Genomic DNA, 25759 nt, shown 5'->3' with positions numbered 1-25759 from the left:
GAGCGTGTTTTATATTAACAATGGTCTGGTACTAACCCACAGTGGTTTTTCATTTCCTGTTCACAGTGATTGACCTCCACTGCGCTACACTGTACTGTATATGTTTTATTTTAAGAGGAAGTCTGCAAAGACAAAATACATCGGGCAATGTTTTCTGTTATTCCCAGGGCAACAACATCTCGTCCCTGTCCTCCTCTATGCTAGCCAACATTACTGGGCTGCGCTGGCTCATCCTGGACCACAACCAACTGCAGAGCGACAATCTGGACCAGGCCGTCTTGCAGAACCAAACCCAGCTGTACTACTTATTTGCCAACCACAACCACCTGAGTTCAGTGCCCAGTGAGCTACCAGCAGGACTCAAGCAGCTGCGACTGGCCTACAACCAAATCAGCAGCATCAGCCCCGGAGCTTTCCAGAATCTGCACAACTTGACGGTGCTGCTGCTGCAGGGAAATAGACTGCAAACCATCACAAAGGGAGACCTCAAAGGTAGTGTAATGTGTCATTTCCTTTGTTCATACATGCATCAAATACAATACATCTCTACACGTACTTGGGATGGGAAGTGATAAAGTACAGCATAGCTTTGTCCTGCTGTCTTGTATCTGTTCACATCATGCAAAACACACAGTAAACAAACATTAAAAAAGGGTTCCCATTACTTGGAACAGTGGCATTTTTGCATGCTCGTCCTTTTGTGACTGTCTGCAGTTGTCTATTCTACATAGCTATTAGGGTGATTGGAGTTAAGGAGTTGTCTAATTCAACAGTGAGCTGATTTCACGTCTGTCAGCAAACATGTAATGCATCGTAAAATCTTGCATTCGTTCCACAATTTAATTTCATACTTCCAAAATGCTCTGCAAATGAAAATGAAACCAATTAAAATAACATTTAAACACGTGTTTTGATTAAGCCTACACCCCACACCCTGACTAAATGCTTGCATTTAGCACTAAAAATGTTTACACTCATTCTATCCGTCACACATATTTGTCAGCATTAATTTTTACACCTTTGTTTGTGTTTTTGTCCTCTCCTATTTTCCTGCAGGTGTGGTCAGTCTGAATCTGTTGGACCTGCGTGAGAATTTGTTCTCATCTATCCCCAGGCATTTACCTCCTTCTGTCCAGCAGCTCTATCTGTCCAATAACTCCCTCTCTGGCCTGGATAATGACAGCTTTGTGGGGTTCTTCAACCTTAAGTACCTCCGTTTACGTCGCTGTGGTTTGCAGAGCAGCGGCATCCAACCACAGGTCTTCAACTTGTCCAGCTTGGTGGAACTGGACCTTTCTTACAACAAACTTACTACCATTCCCACAGTCCCCACCACCCTGCAGTACCTCTATTTGGAGGCCAACGAAATACAAGGTGAGGTGCATACATACACAAAAAAACATGTGCATGCGTTCGCACGCAGATGCAGTCACCTTTCACACATTGAATGTAGAGGTGTCACTGACTTCATGTTTGGGAAATTTGAACTTCCCACACATGTACGCACTTTGATACATTTTTCAAGCGCAGTGTTAGCGAGTTACGTGGGTGACCACCAGAGGAGGTGGCGCTGAGAGAAGAAATGTGGAAAATGTGACAAGATCTGTAAAGTACCTCTATAGAAACCTGCAGAGCCCCAACCCACTTGAACGCAACTGGCCCTCCTCACTGCATACAGACTCGGGAGGGGCTGCGGCTAGCAGGCGAAGCGAGTCAGAGATGGAAGAAGAGTGAGATCGAAGGGAGGGGAGGGACTCAGAGGGAGACATGGAAAGAAAATAAGTGAAAAGAGGGTGGAGGAGAGAAGAGGGGAGGGAATATTGGGTGGTTGCATGAAGGGAAAGTGGGCTAGTAAAGAAGTAAGGAGAGTGGTATGAAAACATCTGTGATGGATTCAGTGGTAAGAGTGCCAGATGAGCCAGAAGCACATGCTGTTCCCCTCTTCAGTCTCTCCTCTCTTCTCTGTCTGCTCCCCATCACTCTGGCCTTTTTTTTGACAGATAGGATTTATGTCACAATGCAGCAGTCTTGTAGCCAGGAGCCACATTTTGACTCACATGACCATCCAGCAGCAATGACCTGGAGAGCAGCTCACAGGCTCTGGCAAAGTGTAAATCAGCTCTTGTTTGTCAGTGTGTGATGCAGCAGACAGCGGGGCTGTGTACCATCGAGACAGACAGACGGCAAAACACTTCCACAATAACACACACCTCATCGTCTAGCAAGCAGCCTTACAGCTACCGCAGTTTCTGTCTGCCAAAGCCTGCAGTCTGAGCTCAGAGACTCTCTACTACTGAAAACAAAGTGAGAAAGCAGAAAAGGGTATTGTGGTTTCTTCTGCCTCCATTTTCACCACAGCACCTGCAAGACACCTAATGGTAAATGCAGACTCTATTAGAAGCAGAGGCACGTTTGCAGACTGCACAGATAAGAGAAGTAATTGAAGGGCAAGACATGGTGAACACATGGTACATGATGTGAAATCAAAGCTCTCTGGACTGCTTTAGTATCTGCAGTGTTTTGACAAGACAGCAATGAGCAGATGGCTGTCACTCGGGTGAATAATGGGTCTCTAATAATAAATGTGATCTGTGTATGTTTTAAAGAGCCTGCCTGTTTTCCGTCCCTTCACCACAGAGTTCAACGTGACCAGTTTTTGCAGAGAAGTGGGACCTCTGTCCTACTCCAGGATGAAGATCCTACGATTGGACGGAAACAAGATGTCCTACGAGCAGCTGCCGTCCGACTGGGTCTTCTGCCTTCGAGTGATTGAACATATTTATGTCTCCACCCAAAATTAGGATTACTGTATGTGACTGGCCAAAAAACAAAACATGACTCAAGATTTGTGAACTCAAACAAGTCGGCTTTAAAACTAGAAACCAAAGAAGACTCTAATTCGTTATGTCTTCAATGTGTAGATACACAGCCAGGGGCTGAAGGGAAAACTGACCTTCAAAAGATGCCAAGGCTTGAACCCGTTAACTAAACCAGTGTTAATTTATCGTAATGCCAAAAGTTCCGATCAAAACATTTCTCATACCACCAATGCATTCCCATGGGTTCCTCTCTCTCATTCCAACTTTTCCAAGTTCAGCCTCAGCAGGGTTGTACATCTGTGTGTTATTACTGAATAGGAACAGTGACAAACTCTCTCATTTCTGACTGTACAGACTAATCCGCTCTGGTTAAAGTGAGCTGTTTTAGGGGAAGGGGGAAATATGTATGAATGGTGAAATTCAGAAGCTTTTCCTTGCGAGAATCTGACTCAGTTAGCTGGACGATGTTAAATAGCCATTAGTCCTCTAATGTTAATATTAAAATGTTTTGCTGCAGTTTTGGGAAATCTTCAAATCTCTCCTTGTCCATGTTTTTAATTATGATATTTTATACTCTATGATAAAGCAAGATAATTGATACAGTATGCAAAATATGCATAGTGAATGCCACACAGTGTAGCAGTGATGTGATTATGATGTCTGCTTTGGAAGATTTAAAATGCCTAAATAAAAACAATTCAAACAAAGAGACCAAGTGAAATACAATGCACATTGTTATATTTATTTCTTTACATGCATTTACTGTGTCATGATTAAATGAACATTTTATAAGGACAATGATTTTCTCTTTGTCTTTAATAACCTAATGAAATTTTATCCATTGTGACATGAAAAGCAATCAACTACCCACTGAAAGCTTTTAAATTTTCCATAGTCTACGTATGGTCAGAGCCGATAAAGGGTACGTATAGTAAAAAGAGAGTAGCTATGCTGTGTACAGTTATGACCCATTTAATATGGAAAATACAATCAGTTAAATATTGAAAATGAAAGAGCAAATCCAGTGGGAAAAGAGATCTCTGTAGCAGCAGCAGTGTTAGTGGAGACTTCAGTTCTGTTTTTGATACCTTGACATTTGGCTTTTAATGATGCATTAAAGGATTATACCTTGGTTTATTTACATCTGTGTATAACATTTCCACAGGCTGTTTTTCAAGCCTGTGTTGTGTCATAATGCCACCTCAGTTTATTATGTTGGACTGAGGAGAGCAGGGCGTAGCTCTCATGCTGTATAGACACACAGCTCCCAGTGACAAAAAAATATAGATACAGATTGCTGCTGGAGTCTAAATTAGTAGCTTCGCTAACAGAAATAAATTCATAATTTTTTTTGCCAGAGTCCTGCAAACAGAATAATTAATAAGTAAATCTGTCACCCACATTGGTGCAGACCTGTGTAGGAGCTTGATTTGAAACTTTGAAGATTTACAAATGTGAACTGCAGCAAGACAGTAACTGAATATATATTATTATGATTCCCATATCTCATAATTATTACTTTCACATCTCCCTGTTTACTCGGTATCTAATTACAACTAATCTGATATGAAGAAAACCTCTCTATAGTGTATTTATATATGCTGGAGCAGCCTCAGGTGGATCAGTCTCCTTTAATCTATAAAATCAGTGAATCATGAAATGTCTACACCGCGCTGACGCACTGGTAATATTACTAATCACATTTCCTCTTAATGCCACAAACCAAGAAAGGTGATCAATTAAATTTGGTTTGGAGTCATTGTGTTCCTATTTGCTTAAATGGTGAAGACTAATCTTGCCTTTCTCATAATGACAGTTCTTCCTAATAAGAATGATGTAAAGACCCAATGATTTTGATACAATTCATTAGAAGATAAAGATCACGTAACTCTGAGACGGTTTCCTCATAATTACAAAATGCAAAGTCAGAATTATGAGATATGTACCTACAGAAAAATTAGTAGGAATTTTCAGTTCACAGTAAATGCAGATCAAGTCCATAAACTATCATGTGTTTTATTGTTTATAGTGTAACACAAAATGTGAAAATACTATATGATCTCACTTTGCAAATTGATTATGATGGTTTTGATTAACTTAAGATGGTTACACTCGTGGGTGAAAACAAATTTTAATGTTGCCATTCCACCAGTGGCTCCCAACATTTTTGGGTTGTGCACCATTAAAACAAACCAACATTTACTCGTTTTCATATTTCATATATTGACAGATGAGGGATTTTCTGCACTCTATTAAACTCTCCAATATTTTACAATAGAAATGTTCATAACATCATTTTCATTTTTGTAAATCACAATCCTGTTAATCATCAGATTTATGGATCCCTTTGGGGCCTTAGCCTCCAGGCAATATCCTTTTTTGTGATTGTTTTGTTCAACCCATAAATCTGGGGGCTAGATAAAAGCATTAAAAGTAGAATGATGTTTGGAAAATTGACTTTCACACAATGCTTCAGTTCAGGTACTGAAGTACTAACCAATAACTTCGCAAAGTACTGACTGTGTTGTGTGTGTGTGTGTGTGTGTGTGTGTGTGTGTGTGTGTGTGTGTGTGTGTGTGTGTGTGTGTGTTTGTTTGTGTTCCATGTACCATTGCTAAAGCCATGCCATATTTTCCAGGTGACTCCATGTCTTATAAATGCTGTGTGTGTGCTTGATGGTCTGATCACAGTCTTGCTATGTCTGGACCAACTTTTACCAGAAGCAGGAGTCACTCACACAGAGTTCCTTTGAGGGACGAGTATTAACCATAACAGTCTGTGTAAGCTTGTTCCCAGTGACAACCAGCTGCCAGCAGTGGACAGCGTAGGTATGAAATCATGATGGATGGGTTCATGGTTCCATGTTGCTGCTGAGAGGCTGTAGACATGATTCAAGCAGAATAGCTGTTACATCAAGCTTTCTTTAAGCAATATTTTTACATTTTGGGAAATAAGCTTATCAACTTTATATATGAAGCTTAGCTAGCTTCAGGAAAGTAGCTAGCTTGGCTCTGTACAAATAGACTCCTGATTTGTTTCTGTGTGGATTAAACAAAAAAGATATAGCATGTTAATTAATAAGTATACACTCGATTTTCTATCATTTGAACAAAGCTTTTCTAGTTTCTAGTCTTTATGCTAAGCTAAGTTAACTGGCTGCTGGCTTCATATTTAACATATATGAGAGTGATATCGATCTACTCTTCCAACTCTCTGCAAAACATTGAATGAGTTTATGTTTCCTAAAATGTCAAACCCTTCTTTTAACTGTGTTTAACCTCTCTGTGACCTCTGTAGAGGTAGGTGCTACAGGTACTTTTGAACATGTTGATGCTGTCATATCTTCAGCATGCTCTCTTTTATAAATGTCATATATTAGCTCTGCTTTTCACCACAAACTTGATTTTTCTCTCAATATTTCTTTGTTTTACTGCACTGGGTGTTAGTGTTGTAAATCAGTCGTCCTTGCATACTAAAACCAGACCTCTCGCTGCATTCCTCATTTTCAGAGCCATGAGGCACTATGATCAAATATGAAGCACAGTTTTATTAGCAGCAAAAATACTGGGATTTTAAAGGAAAACACATTTGAAATATGGTAAGTAGTTTGTATTAGTGAATATTCACCAGTGTGTCTCTCAAACAGTTGGGAAGAAGCAGATGTAGTTTTTCAGGAATTGCCAGCTGGCTGGTGTTTATGATGCAGGACGAGGCGCTCTAGAGCCAGATGGCACATGTGAGCACCTGAAAGGCTGCGCTGGCACGTCACAGTGGAATGAGCCCCTGACTGAATGTGCTATTGTTGCATTAACTGCAAGACACTGAGGTGGTCATTGTCCTTAATGGTGGATAGCTAATCTCTAATCATTTTTTCCATCACAAATTCCAGACTCACTGATGCTCAGCAAAAGAGGATCTAAATGTAGTGGAAAAAAATGGAAAATGGACATGGAAAAAAGAAAGAGTGTTTAAAACCGGTAGACAACAGTTTCATTTCAAGAAAAGCAGCTCCAGGCAGTATTGTCTATTATAGCCCTACTTTTCTGGTCTAAGACCTCATATCATATGAGTTCTTTTTCATAAAATCCGGATTGAAGAAAGACATTTATTCATGTTAGTTTAAAAGTTATTCATAGTTAGGGGATTGTATTTGCAGCCATTAAAAAACAGAATAAAACTCTGGTGGAATCATTAAACCTCTGGCCATTCCTCTCCTCTGAACAAAACTCTGCCTTGGAAACCTCCAGTCAAAACAATCTGCCGTGAAGCTCCCTGCGGTGTCATAACAGCAACATAGAGAGCTGCAGAGCTCAGGTCCACTCACATATCACATCCCTCTACCCACAGAAACACATCAGGGTCAGGTTCTCCATCAGGTTAGATACATATCAACTCTTTTGAATCTTTTGAATCTCATTCTAACTGTATCCACTGCTGCTGTATTATCACTGTTCATTTTTTCCAAATGGCTCTTAGTTGCTTCTTTATTTGTTTTTGTTCTTTCTAGAAATCAGTTTGTGAATTTTATCTGCAAAGAAAATTAGTTATATGGGCAGAGATTCAAAAGTCTGGGACCCTTGGCTGGGGGAGACTTACTTTGTCAGTTTTTTAAAGCTACACTAATCAATATTCTTTATATCAACAGATGACTAGATTAGGTCAGAACCTGGTATATGGCTGGATCGTGTATGATCAATGTGTGAAATTGTGGACACAGATAAAAACTGTTGTGGAACTGCTGTAAGCAACTACTTTCTTTGGAAAAGCCTGCTCAAAAAGTTACTAAATGTTGCTAGATGATGTAATAGTGTAATAGCACATTCAAGTGATTGCATCACATCTGTATTCTGCCTCGTGTCAGCCATTTCAGCATTTTATCTGTTCGCCTCTGTCCTACTCTCTCTCTTATACAGTATTTTAATACAGCTGGATTCCCAATAAAGCTGTTCTCAACAAGTTTGACATAGTGACTGAAACATTAAGACTACGTGTTAACCAAAAGTCACTTGCAAACCATTTCCAAGCTGCTTCTCTGCACTGCTAAGATTTTGACTTTATAGCCTAACCACAACTTCGTCTGACAAAATCACCACACACGTAAGTTAGAGGCAAAGACTGCGCTGTGATCTTTGACCACATTAGGCATTCGGCTGCTCTGTCTCTCTGCCACACAGAGTAGACGCAGAGAGTGGTGTGCCTCTCGTTTCCCGGGCATTACTGGCAGCTCGCTTTCATTAAATTAGGTAAGGTTTGTCCAAAGTCACTAAATTTGTTGTAAGTGCCTTTTTGAAAATAAAGAAGTCACTAAAGAGGACTGAGCATGAAGACGGCTGTGGATCTCCTGACTCAACACCTGATGACGTAATAGAAAATGTTTCATTTTCAAAGAGCAACAGCCTACAGTCAAACACTCGGCCAACTAATGGTGCAACTTCATCACTCACTCAACTCAGACTCTCACTCAAGTCACTCACTGACATTCAGAGGTTACTTGTCGTGATTAACCCACATCATCTAACTCTGTAACCCTCCGTAGCCTTATGGAGATGTCAGTGTCTTTCAGCTTGTTGTTTTTGGTTTTAAAACTAGCAACTTCATCATTTCGGTTCACTCTCACCGCTCTCATCAACCTCATTTCTCATCCTCATTTCAACAGGCAGCTTTTTCAAGAGAAAAAGCTCTGATAAAGCCACTGTCCACAAACTGCTCATCATCAAACAGCAGACAGACACAATGAGCAACTAGCTGGTTAAGATAGCAGAACATTTAGCTGCTTAAGTCCAGATCTTTCCCTCTGGAGTTGGTTGAGACCAAAATAGAGTTAAACAGAGTAAATAGTGGTCTTTTTGTTTAAAACATGACTCCATGTTAATGCAAATTTTGCTCCATACCTGCTTGATGTGTAAATAGGTAACAGTTAGCTACATGAATTCACATGCTTGTCATATATCACACTTTATGTGATGAGATGTCAGTGTGGTGTTCACAGTTTGCTGCGCTGCCACCAAGTGGTGAAAATAAATCAATTAATGCAGGCTTTAAAGTAAATAGCGTTGTCAGATAATTATTTAACAGAGATCAATTTAATTTTGCTGCTGGGATTTCAACAAATAAAATTTACTCAAGTTGCCAAGATAATATTAACTGATAATATTCAGATAATATTTAATACTAGCAATATGTGATAGAGAAGAAAAAAGCTAATGAGTTGTCCCAGCACAGGGTTGTTTTCTTAATTTTTATCCTGCCTAGGAAAACAGAAAAATGTTGTTGGAGCTTGTACTCCAACAATTTCTGTTCCTTTGTGACAATAAATCAGCAGCTACTTGGCAAAGGTTAGCAGGCACGACCTCCAGTGTATCCTCAAGGTAGACTATTGGGATTATGGATGAAGTACGAGATTTTAGGTTACTGACTTGGAAACTTTGGCTGGTGTGAGTGCTATTTGTTGCTGTACTGAGATCACGAATGACTTAAGGTCTGGCTGGCAGGTCAAGTGTTCCAGTAGTCGCAGGACAATCAACTGGAGAAAAAGTATTATGTTTTTTGGATTCACTTTGTGGAGTCGAATGCAAGTTGTCTCACTGTCCCACAAAATCAGTTCTTTTAACATGTATTGTTTAACAAACAAGCATCAAACAAAACTACTAGGCAGGCTGGTGGAACAACTGACAGGGAAATCATATACACAGAGCTTCAGACCTCCCGGCTGTGTAAAGAGACTGTTTGTTGCTGGGAGGAAAAATCATCTCTTCATCCATTGCAGACTTGTATGGTACTTCTAGTTTTGGCTAGATGACTGAGGAAGCTGTTAGTTTCATTTACAGGCTTGTTTACAAGCAAGACTAAGACCTCCAGCGCTCTCATTAGACACACACACACACACACACACACACACACACACACACACACACACACACACACACACACACAAAGACGCTGATTCTGCTGTCTTGTATTTCCTTTTAGGTCTGTGGACAGTTACTTCTGTTTTATGGAGTCTTGCACATGCAGTGTGGTAAAAACTCCTCATTGCAAAAGAGAGCGCAAACGTACACCAGCAATTCATTTTTTAACCCAATTTCAGAAATAGTTATCACCACAAGCTTAGAGTAATGAGCCTCAAAAATATGGAAGAGAACAGATAATCTTCACAAAATCCTCTGTTCTTAAAATGGTTTAGCCAAGGAAATGAGAAATAAACACATTTTTATTACAAATTCTAAATACAGCGTTTATTCTCACATCTATTTTTTTTGTGTGTGAAGTGTGATATCCAACATAAGAGAGATACGGAGGATTTAGTCTGTTTGTAAACTTCCTGTCTGAAGGATTTGTCATTATAGTGAAAGGGGCCGTGTTCCTGAGGTTGTTCCACAGTCTCTGCACTGTGCACCACCGATGATTTCCTCAGGACCCTGTTTAGGCAGCTGATAATGCAATTCAACTCAGCAGAGTGAGTAGTTGTGTTTTTGTTTTCTATTATCTATGTCATTAGCTTGCTAACTGAACATTAACAGAGGTAGGGGCTGGGGCTAGGGGTGTAGTCGGCTGCATGTGTCAGAGTGGTAAAAAGTGAGAGATGGAGAGTTCAGGGTCCAGGCTGAACGTTGTATGTGTGTGAACTATGTGCGTTGCGTGTGAGAGGAGAGTTCGACTACTTACGGACTCTATATTACACATTCCATATTTAACTGAGTACCAGTGCAGAGGCGCATATGTGAAACATATGAGGCTTACCCAACACAATATAGACACATGCGTACACATCCTACTACTGCATACACATACACATACTCATACTGTACCGCAGCAGTGCAGTGCCACATATCATACAATAAAGCATATGGGCATGGTAGGCTTGTGCTTCCTTTTTTATCAAAAAGAATCCATCTGTGTAAACATCATCACTCCTACATTTATGCAACATATTAGGTGCATTCATGCATCTCCTAAAATGGAAGGATAATTTGAGTCCAGGTAAAGGCCTTTATGCTTTATTGATTTTTGCCTGAATTGCAACAGCCCTATAATAATGAATGTCCCTGACTGAATGACTGACTGACTGATCATATTTCCACCAGTGGTCAGCTGAATCCTGTGACTGAGTTGGAGTTTCCCCAATCGCCGTTGCTGTTCCAAAACTATTTGCAGTTTATATTAGGGAGATGTTTAAAGCCTGTAGTGTTGCCAACTTATGTTTTGCTAGATTTAGAGACTTTTTTCAAACAAGACCAAGTATAAAGGAGGCAGAGGGATAACTAAAGATAAGACACACCAAACAAGAGAGAGGAGGAGAGTGGGAGAGAGAGAAAGAGGCCTTCGGTAACTGCTCAGCTAAAGAGACTAGCAGATCTGAGGAGAGAGACAAACATATAAAGAGCTGAAACGAGTTGACACTTGGCAGAATGCAAACAGGACTTCGGATTTCAGATGATCACAGCACTTCCGCAACAGTTTTTAACTACATCCTCACACGCACATTGACCGTATATTAGGTTTTAACCGAGTTGTTTTAAATTCAGTCCGTTGAATGTTAGCTAAATCCCTCCCCCGAACAGCAATTGTTTAATCTCCACTTATTAGCAACAGTAACTAGGAATGGCAGGTTGGGTGAGTTTCGGATTGGACACTGTTGTGTTTACTTGTGATAAAGTGATGTTCATTCGGTTGCTTGCTTCCGATGATCGGCTGTGCCAACGAGAGTCGTCATTTCACCCAACAACTGCTGCCACCTAGAAATGCCAAGCCTGCTTCTGTCTACCTCTGAAATCAAGAACCCCATTGTTTCAAAAATTACTCGGCTCTTAAAGCGGTAAATGTGTCTAACTATAGAGAGCGAACAGTGACTTCCACCCTCCATGAAGGAAATGCAGATGAGAAAAAGCAAACAAATGATGTGTGTATTCAATATAAAATCTTCCAAAACAAGCCATAACTTTCGAGTACTCGCAGTACATCTACCTGTTCGGGTGACAGACAGGTGCATTATGATTTAAAGGGACAGCACTATTGTACATGATATTCACTGGGTAATTACTGACAAAAACTGCTGTGATGAATTTCAAAGCACTAATTAAACTGAAACATAGCAATCAAAATAAAGTGCAGAAGGAGCAATAAGAAAAGGAAAACTTATAACAAGATGTCTGAACCACATGAAAATCAGTTCTGACAAGTGTTGGGTGTTTTTATTGAAAGGCATGTAAAACCTATATTTTCCATGCACTTTAAACAAACCAACATGTCACAGACGAGACAAGCTGGCTTCATCATGGTTTCTGGCTTGACTGTGCAATATGCAGACGGATGTCTTCAATCAACCATTCACAGTCATTGGATCGCAGTCAGCTGTGGATTACACCCAGCTGTCAAATCCAAAGAGAATAACAAAGGTGTCAAGCATTTCAAGTCACCTGTGAAGAAAACCATTGCTGAAAAAAGTAATGATTATATAACTTGCTCCAAGAAGTCACGGCACCGGTTGTGACTGAAGCTCATCAGATCGTGTGTAGTGCATGAGCTGAAGTCTGTCTGGGCTGGACAACGTTTCATTTAATGCATCCTCCACTGTCCAGGTGGTTTCTTTCTACTGGCATGCGCATAACTGGAGAAAGTGCTTTTCAGTTAATAGCGTGTGTTGTATGATTTCACGCATTACGTAATGCTTCTCAGTCTCAGCAGCTGCCTTTGGTGTTGCGTATGAGCCACAACTGTTGTGACTGTAGATGCTGTGAGACAAACAGCAGTTTAACGGTAGTTTTCTGTACAGGAGCCTTTTGTTGTGTAACAGTTAGGTCAGCATGTGCAAGCGTTTGGGATCCACAGTTACTGATGGTGTTCAAGTGTGCGTTATAACATTTTCATTTCAATGATGTGATAAGCTTGAAGAAGTTAGACTGTATAATTCACTGGCATTTATATTGAAAGACAGAAATTAATTTTAACAATCCTAAGATGAGAGAAATATTTTCCATTGGACTTTATAGATAAACAAAGGGCCTTCCAAATACCTGCTGCTGTGGCATGCTGTGTCCTATTTTTAGGCAGCTCTTGATGGTGGAGCTACAAACAAAAGCATGAAAACTGAACACGTCTGTACACTTTATCTTTGGCAGATAAAACAAGCAGTGAAGGGATGCAGTTTGTTTTGACTTCATCTGCTGCGTGTTTATGCACTAAATCTATTCCTATAAACACATTGTGTTGAGTGAATAACAAAGTTTACTCATCATGATTAATACAATAATAATATAATTTGTGTAATCACAATTATTTAAGAGGGCAAAGACAATGAGAATACTGTAAAAACATGGTTTTTATAAAAGACTGCTAACATTTGCCAATGTGGGCATCGAAGTCGTGGATTCAGCGTTGACTTTGGAAAAGAAAAAGTGGGCGTGGCCCGCAGAACTTGTATACGTAGTGCTTACAAGATGCTGTGAAACGGATCAGATAGTTGTCAGTAAATGTTGTGGAATATTTATTTTCATCTGGCTGTATTTCCTTTGGGAACATTTCTGGCAGAAACTCATGCGCGCGTCTCCTTTAAACCAAACAGCTCAATCATCCAAATCACTCTGCAGATGACAGAACATGCCGTTCTTGGAAAGTTCTCAGCTTATTATACACACCAAGTCATTCTGGACTGGAGCCTGAGCCTGCCTCACTCTTTGCATCTGCCTGGAGAGCAGCAGCTGCAAAATGCAAAAGCAATGAGGAGGACTGCAGCTTAAAGATTTCCTGCAGTAAAGAGCGGTTGTCTGCCACTATAAATATCTATTTTCTTGAATCAACAGGTTGAATTCAGCCCTGAAAAACAGAGCACCGACATCCCACCATCTCTGTCCAGACTCTGTGTATCTGAGCGCTGCTGGGCCAAGCAGTTACATTCCTCGGCCCATGTGACTCAGTTCTCACATGCAAATCCAAACCACACAGTTTTATTCTCTAAGGTTAGCTACTTTTAAGCTGTGATAAGTGCACAAAGAAATACATGATACATCAAAATGTATTCTAATAAATGAATGGTGTCTAAATAGGTAGCGCCATGAGATGACGGCCATGTGAGGCAACCTCTTACACGTTGTCAACACAGGACGCTAGACCTAAATGTCTGACAGAAAACCTAAGGTGAGAATATAAACACACTTAATTCCAAGTACAATGGACAGATTTTTGACAGGTAAGAAAAGGAAAAAACAGAAGATGTTCATCAAGCGAAGAGTAAACGAACAAACTTTTTTTGCCATGAGCGAGAGGAAAAGCGATTAGACCCCATCATGATGTCATCATATGTGAAAAGGGGGTGAGGCTGTGCGAAGTATAACAAACCCCCCAGAGTCTAAACACTGTAAATTTGAAGGAGAGAAGCTGGAGATCTGGATGTGATGACAAGCGACGATGAGCTCGGCGTGACTGGATATGAAGACTGGAGGTAGAAGGGGAGGAGGAGGAGGAGGGTCGCAGCAAATGCACGGAAATGACAGCAGCAGAGAGGAGAACAGATTTTTAATTATGACAGAGACGATGTGACTGGCTGGTTGAGATCGTGGTGAGATCTGATTGGTTGCCGAACACCTGAAGGAGTGTGGTGAAAGAGGGAGAATCTACAGAATTGTGAAAGAAAGCAGAGTAGAGATAGTCTTCCTGATTGAACTATCGCTAAGCTTCATTAGATTTGCTTTCATAGTTTGTCTCACAAATCCCCACAGTTGATTGATTGATTGGTTGATTGATTGATTGATTGATTGATTGATTGATTGATTGATTGATTGATTGATTGATTGATTGATTGATTGATTGATTGATTGATTGATTGATTGACTGATTTATTGATTTCTTGGACAACTATATTTTGTCCTAATCCAACATCCTCATCTTATGTTGTGTTTCCACTATGTATTAGACTGGACAGTGGAGTCCTAATAACACTATAAATAATATCGCAAATTAATTATGAGAGTGGAACTGATCATGAGAGATTCTCACTAATGTGACACAGACACACACTGTATTGTCCGTCTGGCCTCCATTGTTGTTTGGGCTTTCCACTTTCATTTGTCGGCCATTTATGTAGAGGCAGCTCTGCAGCCACAGAACGAGCCCGTCACATTTAACATCGGTGCCATGCCAAAGAGAAGCCGACAATTTGTGGCAGACCACCTCATTCAGAGAATCATCTTTCCTTTAATTTCCAGTTTATTCCATTCAAACATTTTAAATGTGCTGTTCTAAATTCATTTCTGATGATATTACATTATGGACATAAAATCGTGAAACATTGCTGTTAATGAGCAACTCTTTCCAGTGATGTCATCCCTGCACAAAACAAAAACTCTTACAGAGAAATTAGGTTGCTGCAGTTGATCAGAGGAGCTGAGTCATTAAATAGCATCCTCTCAAGCCTCCCTTAAATGGCAGCAGAGAGGATGAGCAAGAGACAGCAACCACCCGACAAGTGACGCGTTTGTTACATATTCACATTTTTACTTTTTCTCTCTCATTGTCCTATTTGTGGAATTATCCTTAGTCTGGTCTGGCTGAGCTCAGTATGGTGGTGACTGAGTAAAGAGGAGACGGGAGTGCAGTGGGGAGAAATCATGAAAAGAGAAAGAATGTGAGGGGAAAGTGCAAGAAGGAGCCACATGTACATGTACATGTGTGTTTCAGACTTTTCCCCACATGTGTTTGCCTCATTATACTTTGGCTGCAGCTCACTCTGCAGGAATGCAGCGCAGCAAACACGTCTGCCTGCTATCCCCCAGTGACATATAAGCACACACAAACACACACATATATAGATGCTCTACACTTTGTTAATCAGAGTGCCACACAGCCCCATTTCCTGTAAGACTGCCCCACACACACACACACAGACACACACACAGACACACACACACACACACACACACACACACACACACACATACACACACATACACATCATGCCGCAGCTGGACCTCAGTAATCAGACTGTTTGAGTTTACTGATGCTGGAGGGGAAAAAATCTCTCTGGACACTTAACTGACACAGAAAAGACGCCATGGAGTCAGCAGAGAGATGCTGCTAATGAAAAACACATGACTGGATCTGTGTGCACTCATCTAAACAATAGCAGAGTGGGTGGGAGACAGAGAAGAGTTGCAATTACAGCTGGGCCTTCCCTAACAGAGGTTCAGTGTTCACAAAAGTCTTCTGATATAGAAACACATGCTTGTGCATAGATAAATATGCAAGCAAAGCCACGCCCCCCCCCCCCCCCCCTTTTTTTGCCTTTTTGATACAAACACCCTCCTGCTCTGCAGTGACAGAACGAAATAATAACAAACTATGACACAGTTTAGTCACATGAAAGAGTCTGCGGTCTTCCAGAAGGAATTAAGATTAAATCTCTCTGGCCCTGAGTCGAGCAGAGGGGGAGAAAGAACCACTGTGACCTTCAGAGGGAAAAAAGCCAAGTAACAAACCCGACAGGCAGGCTTGTCCACCAAAGGAGAGAGAGAGGGAGAGCAAGAGGGAGGGGAGGGTTAGGGACGGAGAGAAACAGAGGAAGAAAGAGAGGGAGAGAGAGGGAGGGGTAGGACAAGAGTGAGAGAGGCAGAGAGACGAAAAGACACAAAACTTGTGACTTGACAAAAGAGGGCAGGTACCAGAGGCAGGTAAGAAACTTTATTTTTTGTTTCCAGGGGGGCTTTTTTTGGATGAGGCATGATCAATAAGATAAGAACAGGCAGGAGTGTGTTCGTGCGTGAAACAGAAGCAGCAAGAGCAGTGTGAGTGTCCGTTTGTCGACTGACAGGGGATCCTGGCACTGGCACAGCTGGGCCATGCTGGTGTGTTTCTATAGAAACGCTGTGCCATACAAAGTGGTACTCTGTCCTCCAGTGAGCTGCCACACACTTTCACTCTGACGTTTTTCTCCGCTCCTGCACGCTCACCTTGATTCCAGCTTTATCCATCAGTGAGAGGGGAGAGCTGCTGCTGCGGAAGAGTTAAAATATGAAGAGAGTGCAGCTTTAGTCGCGGTTATAAAAACAGGCCTGTGGCTCACTTTGGCTGGTGCAGAAGGATCTTCATTTTTGCAGCTCATCAGATGGATCCTCAGAGTTTTACAAGCAGTTTTGTTTTGTTTTTTCTTCTTGCTGAAAGGAATTTTACTAATTCGGCTGTGAAGTTGTAATTTATTTTTCATCGTTACAAATTCTGACGGATCATCTTCCCTGGATGGGTGTTAACCAAAGGTCAAAATAAAACTGAAAAGGACTCTGGAAATGAGTTAAAAAGGCATGCTTATTTTGTTTTTGTTTTTAAAAACACAGGCTGTTCTGATTTGCTGTATTTTAAGTACCTTGAATGTTTAAAAAGTCCTTCTTTGCAGCGTGTGACGAACGTAAAAGGAAAACATTGCTCGATCTAGGCTGAGCTGACTGATGATCAGGACAAAGAGACAATGATGACAGTGTCCAGTCAGGCAGGAGAACAGATTGCCTGCAGGAGCCTGATGGTGCTGAGTTCTGTTTCTTCTATACTTCCAAGTTAGTTTGGATTATAATCATCATATTTCTGTTCATTAACTATTTTTGTCAGTGCGCCTTCCAACTCTTTCACTGCACATCCAGATGCATATAGATCCAGTCTTTGCACAGCCAATGCAGGACTGCCACACCCACATGAGGACATGTTTTGGCACCAGTGCAAAGTATCTGCTGTGGATGATGGTTTCAAAAGGAGGGCAGATTCCTTTATCATTGGGTGAAGCTCCAATCCAGAACGGAAACTATGCATGTGTGTGTGTGTGTGTGTGTGTGTGTGTGTGTGTGTGTATCAGCCACTTTTTAACATAAAATGCATCTCCATAACCCATGATGACAGTCAGATGATACAGTTTGTTTTATGTCACATATTTATCTCAGCACACACGTTGAAAGATATTTAGAGACATTTGTAATTGTGTTGATTAATCACAGATATTTTCAGATATCTTGAGTCAGATTTCTGAACTCTGCTCTGCATGACGCAACTCTTATTCGTGGCTTTTTTAGTATCGTTACAAAACACTGGTGATGATTTTTGGTTTCAAGTACGACAGCAGCAGCTCTGCAGCAGCTCTGTCAATAGAAAAGTAAGAAACTGTGATGAATGGGAAAGAGCTCATCGATCGATGATGTTGTGGGAATAAAGCTTTATTTCTCTGGCTGCTCTTCCAGAATGAGAATTATGATACACATAAACATAAACAACAGTCTGAATATACAGTTGTGATGTTATAAATACATTTATGAACTAATTTATTTTATAAGAACCTTTACCTGGTATTAAGATGCAACTAGTGCTAAAATTGAAAAGATATCATAACCATAGCTTTCGTTTTTAAAGATAGCTGCCATTTAAAACATCTGCAATAATATTTTGGTCTTTGATGTAAAAAAACACACAATAAAAACAACTTAAATCATGGGAAAGTCAATATAACTTCAATATGTATGAATATATTCAATTATGGCTGATCTTTAAATTTACTGGAAATATTTGGAATTTCCATTCAAGATAATTAAAACTGAAATGTCAACGAGGTTCAAAATGCATTGCTCACCTTGGAAACGGCAGTTGAGAAGATGAATTCACCATTAAATCCAATGAGTGGCTGCATCGAAAGTCGATTTGTCGTGTGGTTACAGAATTATAATTCAACATTTTCATGACAACTGGACAAACTCCATCTGCAAATGAAGATTATGTATTGTGATTGAAAGCAACAGAAGATGGTTAATGTATTATAACACGGTTTACCATTTTGTGTGTTCCAAAGATTAGTGCAGAGATTTACTACAAGAATCACTAAACCACTGCAATAAGTGCAGTTCACACACTGATATGATTTGGATTTACTTATTTAGGTCACAAATAACAAACCAATGAGTCAGGCATCTCTGACTTTGGGTCTTTAGTTGTTTGCCAGAATACCGGTCAAGACAGCAGCGGCACTAGGGGGGAGAAGGGCTGGTTGTGGTTTTGAGCGAGGGCCTGGGAGGCTCTGAAAGGCAGAGAGGGAAAAGGAAGGGCAGTGCCAGTGAACACTGTCAGAAAAAAGTTCAGATATGTTTTTCCAGGCGGGACAGATTTTGGCTCTAAGCCTCATTCCTGCCCCGTGATTCATTTGTGACGTTTATCAAAAATTGGCCAGATGCTTTCCTAAAAAGTGATTGGAAAATAATCGTGCATTTGTACCAAGGCATTATTTTGACAGCTGTGTGGGGACAGTTTACAGCAGGCTTATGCTGCTGAGCTACAATGCACAGTTCAAAGAAAGATATGCACACATACAGACATTCTGTACAATCTAAAAGTTTGAGATTAAAAGACGCAGCCAGCTCAGCCTGAAACGATATCGCTCCACTTTGAAAAGTGAACTTATCTCCGCTGTACATTCTTGTGATCAAAGGTCAAACATCTGCATCTGTGTGTGTGTGTGAGTCTGTGTCAGTCTGTCTTCCAGCCTGAGAAGATGGAGGTCATTACATTTTACACACACGAGCTAAACTGATGTAAGTTGCAAACATCTGTCGGACACATTTTTTAAAAGTCATCAATTACAGTACAAAACCTAAAATCACCTCCCATCTGTTCTCCTGCTGAAAGTTCAAACTCTTGGGTGTGTGTTAGATGAGTTTGTAACACCGTTTATGCCAATTTCTTAATCTCTGAAAAAACTCTTAAAGACTAACTCACACTGAAAACATATTCCTGGTGGAAATAAAAGAGTATGCACCTAATCTTGCAATTCAAGACATATATGTACATTGATTTAAGAGAGAGATCAATCAGGGTCTCATTGGGATTTGGTCCAGTTTCCTTTCAGCCTCTCCTGGGTCAAAGAGCTTAAACCTTCCAGACCTACAGTTTCCCCTCCACAGCTCTCCCTCTGGACAAGTGCAAACAATAGAGCCTTTATCCCCAAACTTTTCTTCTCCTCTTCCTCATAAGTACCAATTTCCTGTATCAGTATCTGCCCTTCCCACACTTGAACTTAATTAAATTAAACAGATCATTCTGCCTTAGACTTTCTTGCCTACTCTCTGTCTCTCTTACAATAACAAACCACAAACCAAACGACACTATATTTATTTATCATAATTGATTGATAGCATTCATTAGCATTTTTTCCTTATCCATACACAGACACTGACAGTGGAAAAGTAACAGACTAGGCCTTCTTGCTTAGTGTACAAATCTTAATTATTTTCAAAGCAATAGGACACTGAAGTCATAAATAGAAACATTTCCTCCCTGTAAGAACAGCATCACACAGTAATAATATTTGATGTTAGAATAAAAGCGTAGTAACAGTTCAGGTGGCAGACTGCTGAAGGTTTTGGTTTACAATTCTACAATCACTGTTTTCATGGTTAAGGTCCAAAAGAAACCTGCTTCGTGTTTGTCTTGATACTACTGTTTCAGCCAGTTCAGCCCTATCTCAACACAGTTTGAACAAAAACCAGCAGGGATTGGGAATATTTTTGCTGCAAGTCAAAAAAAATGTTCCCAAGCCCCTCCCAAAATATGAACAATCAAAATACAAACAGCTGCGTACTCAAGTTTTCAGTGTATTCAGAGACAACTGGTCTGCACTGAGCCTCTAAAAGGCTGCGGATAAAGGGAACAGGGTTTGTACGCACTTGAGAGTCAGCACTGCCCCAGAGCTGCCACACAGAGCAAGAAACAGAAAAAGGACCAAAGTGTTCCAGTTGTTAAACCTTCTGGGTAGAATTAGCTCACCATGTTGGCTAACAAGCAGAACCAAAAATGACGTGTTGTGTGTTCTGTCTGTGTCTCTCTCTCTCTCTCTCTCTCTCTCTCTCTCTCCCTCTCTTTACTTAACCCTTGTAACTGTACACAAAAAATGAACGACCTCTGTTTTCTTCTCTGCTGTAGGACAATGAAGGCCGGCGCGGGACTCTTCTCTGCATTGGCTCTGTTCCTCCTGATGGGGGCAGTGATCACCCAGAGACCTCGGCCAAAGAAGCCCACCAGGCGCCCTGTCCCCACCAAGAAGCCTTCTGTCCCCAAGCTTGCTGTACCGGCACAGCCAGAGCCCCAGGAGCCCACAGACTTCCCCCCACCCATCCTGGGCCCGCCATCCGTCTTTCCTGATTGCCCCCGAGAGTGTTTATGCACCCCAGACTATCCGAATTCTCTCAACTGCGAGAACCGGAACATCCGTGCGATCCCTGTCATCCCACCCAGAACGCACTACTTGTACCTGCAGAACAACTACATCTCAGAGGTGACGGCAGAGCCGTTCATCAACGCCACTGAGGTCCGCTGGATCAACTTGGCAAACAACCGTATTCATCGAATAGACAAAAAGGTCAGAGAGTTTCCTCCATCAGCATTCATGATTTCAAAATAACATCAATACATCTAAAACTTCTGTGTCTATATCTAATGCAGGTATTTGAGAAGATCCCCGCACTGCTCTATCTCTATGTGCACCGTAACCACCTAAAAGAGGTCCCTTCAGGTCTGCCAGCAAGCCTGGAACAGCTCCGCCTTGCAAAGAACCGTATTTCCAAGATCCCTGCTGGTGCCTTCAGCAAGATGGGGAACCTGACTCTGCTCGACCTCTACCACAACCAGGTAAACCTCTCAGTTTAAATGTGCCTTTGTGGGCACCTTACCACACAGTGCTGTTTAGGTATGAACAGTGACAACCGCCTGTGTGTCTCTCAGGAGCGAACGCAAGCGTGTAACTGATATTGTACTGTATGGTGTACACTCTTCCTCCTCAGCTGAGTGACAGTGACCTGGGAAAGAACACATTCAAGGACCTGAAGAGCCTCATGCAGCTCAATCTGGCTCACAACGTCCTGAAGAAGATGCCTGATGGTGTGCCCAGTGGCCTCATTCAGCTTTTCCTGGACAGGAACCGTATAGATGACATCCCAAAGCAAGTATACAGTTCACACATTGTGACATTGCTGATGAACACACACACACACACACACACACACACACACACACACACACACACTGCATGTATTATTAAATACTGGCTGGATGTTAAATCTCATTTGTTCTTCCTGTCTCTTGTTCAGAGACTACTTCAGAGGCTTCACTCACCTTGCGTTTGTGAGGCTGAACTACAACCAGCTGAGTGACAAAGGAGTTCCCAAGGCTGTGTTCAACATTTCCTCCCTGTTGGACCTCCAACTGGCCCACAACCAGCTCGCCTCTGTTCCTCTCTTCAACGGTCACCTGGAGCACCTGCATCTCAACCACAACAGCATCGAGAGTAAGTCCAGCACCACCCTCTAGTGCAGCAGAAACATGTTTATGTCGCACTGACAGTTAGTTGAGACGAGGCAACAACACAAATCTTTACAGGACATTCAGCGTGCACAGTGTGAACAAATAACTGATGACTGATAAACACACTGTACAGAACCTGCCCAACACCAAACTGCGGTCGGACGAAGTTACTCGCTAGCTGGTGAACATAATGGAGCAGCTAAAGAGACAGATACTTTTTCAGTTACTGACAGGGACCAAATCAGACATAAAAGGACACATTTACATTTGCCGGGTCAGAAACACAAATCTAACTAAGCCTGATGTTGCCTCTGTCTCTGTGTCTGCTATAAGTGCAAATACGCAGCTGTTGACATGACATCATAACATGTCAATCTTGTTTCTAAGGCCCTCAAGTGGCCAGAAAATCAATTAATGCTGCTTTAATATCAGCGTTTTTAAAAGACACACACGGCGCAGGTGTTTTCCCGTCATTCTCTCCGAGTAGTCCTCTGTTCAGGTTGATGCTGGGCAGGGCTATGTTGGGAGGTCACCAAACTCCATGTACTAACTAGAATGATAAAGGTGTAACAGGCAAAACAAAGCTAGCAGGAGATTATGGGAGATGCAAATAAAGCAGTCTGTACAAATACTGTGTGTGTATATGTATATATATATATATATATATATGTATAAAAGACATATCAAGCTCTGCTTAAGATCAGACCACCAAACTAAGGACCCAGATATTCTCCTCAAGCATAAGTCGAGACCAAAACAGATCTAAAAAGAAAGTGACTGCTGGGACTTTTTTTTCTCAGGTGACCAGAAACATGTCTCCAAATAATGTCATTTGATAATTCTTAGCACTTGGTCTGTATCTTACTTCTCAGAATAAGTTTGTGTCATTTTGCTCTCCTGTTGCGAAACAGTTTACAGATTTTACTTTTTGGATTTGACTAAGCTAGCTATTTCTTGCTTTCCTATTTGAGTCAGCAAGCAGCTTTTCGGTTCCGTTATGACTGTTTCTCTATCGAGACTAAAGCTGAACAAGTTTGTTCTGGCAGGGCCATAAAAAGCTGCACTTTAGTATCACAGTGTCAATAACTTTTTTTTATTCATTTCTTCTTGGTGTCTTGTCTGTAATCTGTTCACCCCATTTGTATTATTCCTGCTATACTAAATGACCTCATTTGTTTGCTTACAATGACTGATTTATGTCTTTTTTAAAAATCTTTCCTGGAGCACTTTGGACTATCTTTTAGTAAGTGCCTAATGAATTACCAAGATTAAAGTATTAGTATTATAAATGAATAAAATAATTTTATTCAATTTACATTCTTTTAATTTTTTGCTTTGAAGGAAAACAACATTTGAGGACTTGACATTCATGACAGTGTGTTTTCTTTACAGGCATCAATGGCACCCTGATCTGTCCTTACAGCCTGCAGGCTGACCTGAGCGATCACAGCCTGTTGCCCAGACTAAGGTAGGTCACATTATGTCACATCTTGGCATTCAACAATAAAAACTTGTGCAATTGCACCCTTTCAAAGGAAGTAGGTAGGAAGAAAAAATTGCTAATGTGAGAAAAGGAATTAATGAGTTCTTCAAAATAGACGTCATGGTAATGAAGTGTTACGGAACTGTTCTATTGCCTCAGGTACCTGCGTTTGGATGGAAATCACCTGAGCCCTCCCATCCCTCTGGATGTCATCATGTGCTTCAGACACCTCCACTCTATTGTTATTTAGGAGAAACTTGACTCAAGACCTGGGGGCATGCACACACACATAAACTACACACATGCACATATGCACACATGCACACACAAAAACACACACAGACTCACTGTGCACAAGCTGAGTTCAAAGAAAAACACGCTCCATGAAGAACAAGGTATATCCACCCATGCATACTGTGGGAAAGTGTTATTGAAAGATGGACGCCAGATAAATGAAATAACTGTAAAGCTTTGATAGTTCAAGCTTTGAAAAGTTTAATTGTTGCTGTATTCAGGACAGTGAACTATGAATCTAGGAAGAGTGGATATGCCGACATTTAGGGTTAAGTTTTTGTATGGAGTTACAGTTTATCCGCCATTTTTTGTTTATAAAAAGTTAGAATGAGTAAAGTCTGAAAATACAGGTACATTGACAGATGCTACAGATATGGAGGGTAGTTATGTTTGCTTGCAGATGTGATCAGAGTAGAGCTGCCACCATTAAGAACAAACTGACCTGCAGTTAATGTCAGAAGAGACCGTTTAAAACATAACTACCATGTAGTTGAAACTGTCCCAAATGTGCCTGTGATTTTCAAGGTACTCCATGTAAAAATGTCATTCCATTCTTTTTATTCTTTGTCTTCTGTATATTATTCTTCTGTATAAAGAAGCTCTGTACAAATAATGGATAATAAAACTTCTTCTTTGCTCATTTGATCCCGTTTGATGATTCATTTAACAGAATTTTGATTGGATTGACTTTCTCACCACTCTCCCTTCTCATAAATACTTTGGGTAACTCTGCATCAGTGGACACCAACACACTTTATGTCACAGTAATTCTGGGGGACTGTGATTTTACTTAAAGGTGCCCTGTGGAGTATTTGACCGCTTGTACCCCTAAGGAGCACTGTTTTTAAGCACACACAAGCAAGACGAGATACACATCCCTGTTCCTGGTTTCAATTTATTTCACCGCTCTACATTTAGCCTGGTTGTAAACAAATCACAATTTATATTTCTCAAAAACAGCCCTGCAAATTTGCCCTATAATTTGAATGTCATCACTATATATGATCTAAACTATAAATAACATTAGATTAACATGCAGAATAGAATAGAAATGTCCTTTGGCATCCCATTTCTTGATTATATTAAAAAAAAGAAGGAAAAAACAAACTTAAAGTATGCTTTAATAGACATGCACTAAAAAACTTTTTAGATTTTTATTACAGTCAATGATTGTCTGTTATTATTTTACTGAAATATCACAAAAAACAAACCTCTATTAAAGGATAAATATAGAAAAACTGCATAATTATGACACGTGCCTAGGTCATTCCCAACTCAGGGGTCAGGACCCCTCGGGGGTGACAAAATAACTCTGACGAGTGGAGTGATTCAGTTCAATTCTATATAAAATATTGAATAGTTATATATTAAACAGTGTTGCCAAAGCATCAAAATACAAAACACCAAGATTGAGATAATTACCAAAGTAAGACAGGACAAAAACATTTCTGCCACACAAATGTGTTTTTTCACCAAATTTTTTTTTTCATTTTGCTTATTTTTGCCTTTTCAAATAAAAATCTGGCAAAGTAAGTTCAATATATGTTTGAACTAATTGTAAATCACTGACATGCAACCTGTGACAAGGAGTCGCTAGTAGACATTGCATTGTTTTAAAGGGTCACAACTAAAAAAAGGTTTGGAGCCACTGGCTTAAGCAACTTTGCAATTACAGCTGAATTATGGTACTGAACTGTTTACCATAATTCAGCTACTTTGTATCAAAGTTGTAAAATTGTATATTATAACTCATACACATTATACACATACTGCTGAAGCAGGGCAACAGAATCAGAGACTGTGTTTTTCAAGGTTCAAAAAACTTTGTGATGACCTCTAGTGGTTAGAAACA

The 25759-nt window shown here is 40.6% G+C and overlaps 2 protein-coding genes and 1 long non-coding RNA gene across 7 annotated transcripts in view; 2 read left to right on the top strand and 1 right to left on the bottom strand.

Annotated features, from left to right (window-relative positions):
• Positions 1-3609, top strand: part of zgc:113307 (uncharacterized protein LOC553753 homolog) — a 5455-nt gene extending 1846 nt beyond the window's left edge. Inside the window, exons 3-5 of the mRNA XM_056399956.1 lie at positions 168-492; positions 1057-1374; positions 2638-3609. Coding sequence (XP_056255931.1) covers positions 168-492; positions 1057-1374; positions 2638-2801 — 807 coding nt within the window. The 3' untranslated portion in view covers positions 2802-3609. The remainder of the gene's footprint in view (positions 1-167; positions 493-1056; positions 1375-2637) is intronic.
• Positions 3610-7151: 3542 nt separating this feature from the next.
• Positions 7152-24552, top strand: prelp (proline/arginine-rich end leucine-rich repeat protein). Of its 4 annotated transcripts, none has more exons than XM_056364095.1 (7): positions 7152-7195; positions 20754-21189; positions 21273-21458; positions 21611-21768; positions 21917-22113; positions 23523-23598; positions 23773-24552. In XM_056364095.1, the coding sequence occupies exons 2-7, from the start codon at positions 20758-20760 to the stop codon at positions 23861-23863; spliced, it is 1140 nt and encodes a 379-aa protein (XP_056220070.1). In that variant the 5' UTR covers positions 7152-7195; positions 20754-20757; the 3' UTR covers positions 23864-24552. The 4 variants fall into 4 exon arrangements, with proteins under 4 accessions (XP_056220070.1, XP_056220044.1, XP_056220053.1 ...); XM_056364069.1 differs by lacking the exon at positions 7152-7195 and adding an exon at positions 10158-10275; XM_056364078.1 differs by lacking the exon at positions 7152-7195 and adding an exon at positions 16346-16480.
• Positions 16489-20673, bottom strand: LOC130161108 (uncharacterized). 2 transcript variants are annotated; one of them, XR_008826095.1, is made up of 3 exons: positions 18735-20673; positions 18415-18541; positions 16489-16802 (listed from the first exon to the last, which is right to left on the bottom strand). It is a non-coding gene; the product is annotated as an uncharacterized LOC130161108 (long non-coding RNA). The 2 variants fall into 2 exon arrangements; XR_008826096.1 differs by having other exon boundaries at positions 18415-18855; positions 20598-20645.
• Positions 24553-25759: the final 1207 nt, after the last annotated feature.

Source organism: Seriola aureovittata, chromosome 2, assembly GCF_021018895.1.
Source record: "Seriola aureovittata isolate HTS-2021-v1 ecotype China chromosome 2, ASM2101889v1, whole genome shotgun sequence".
Taxonomy (NCBI): Eukaryota; Metazoa; Chordata; class Actinopteri; order Carangiformes; family Carangidae; genus Seriola; species Seriola aureovittata.
The sequence above is the reverse complement of the archived record's forward strand: the minus strand, read 5'-3'. Positions and strand labels throughout refer to the sequence as shown.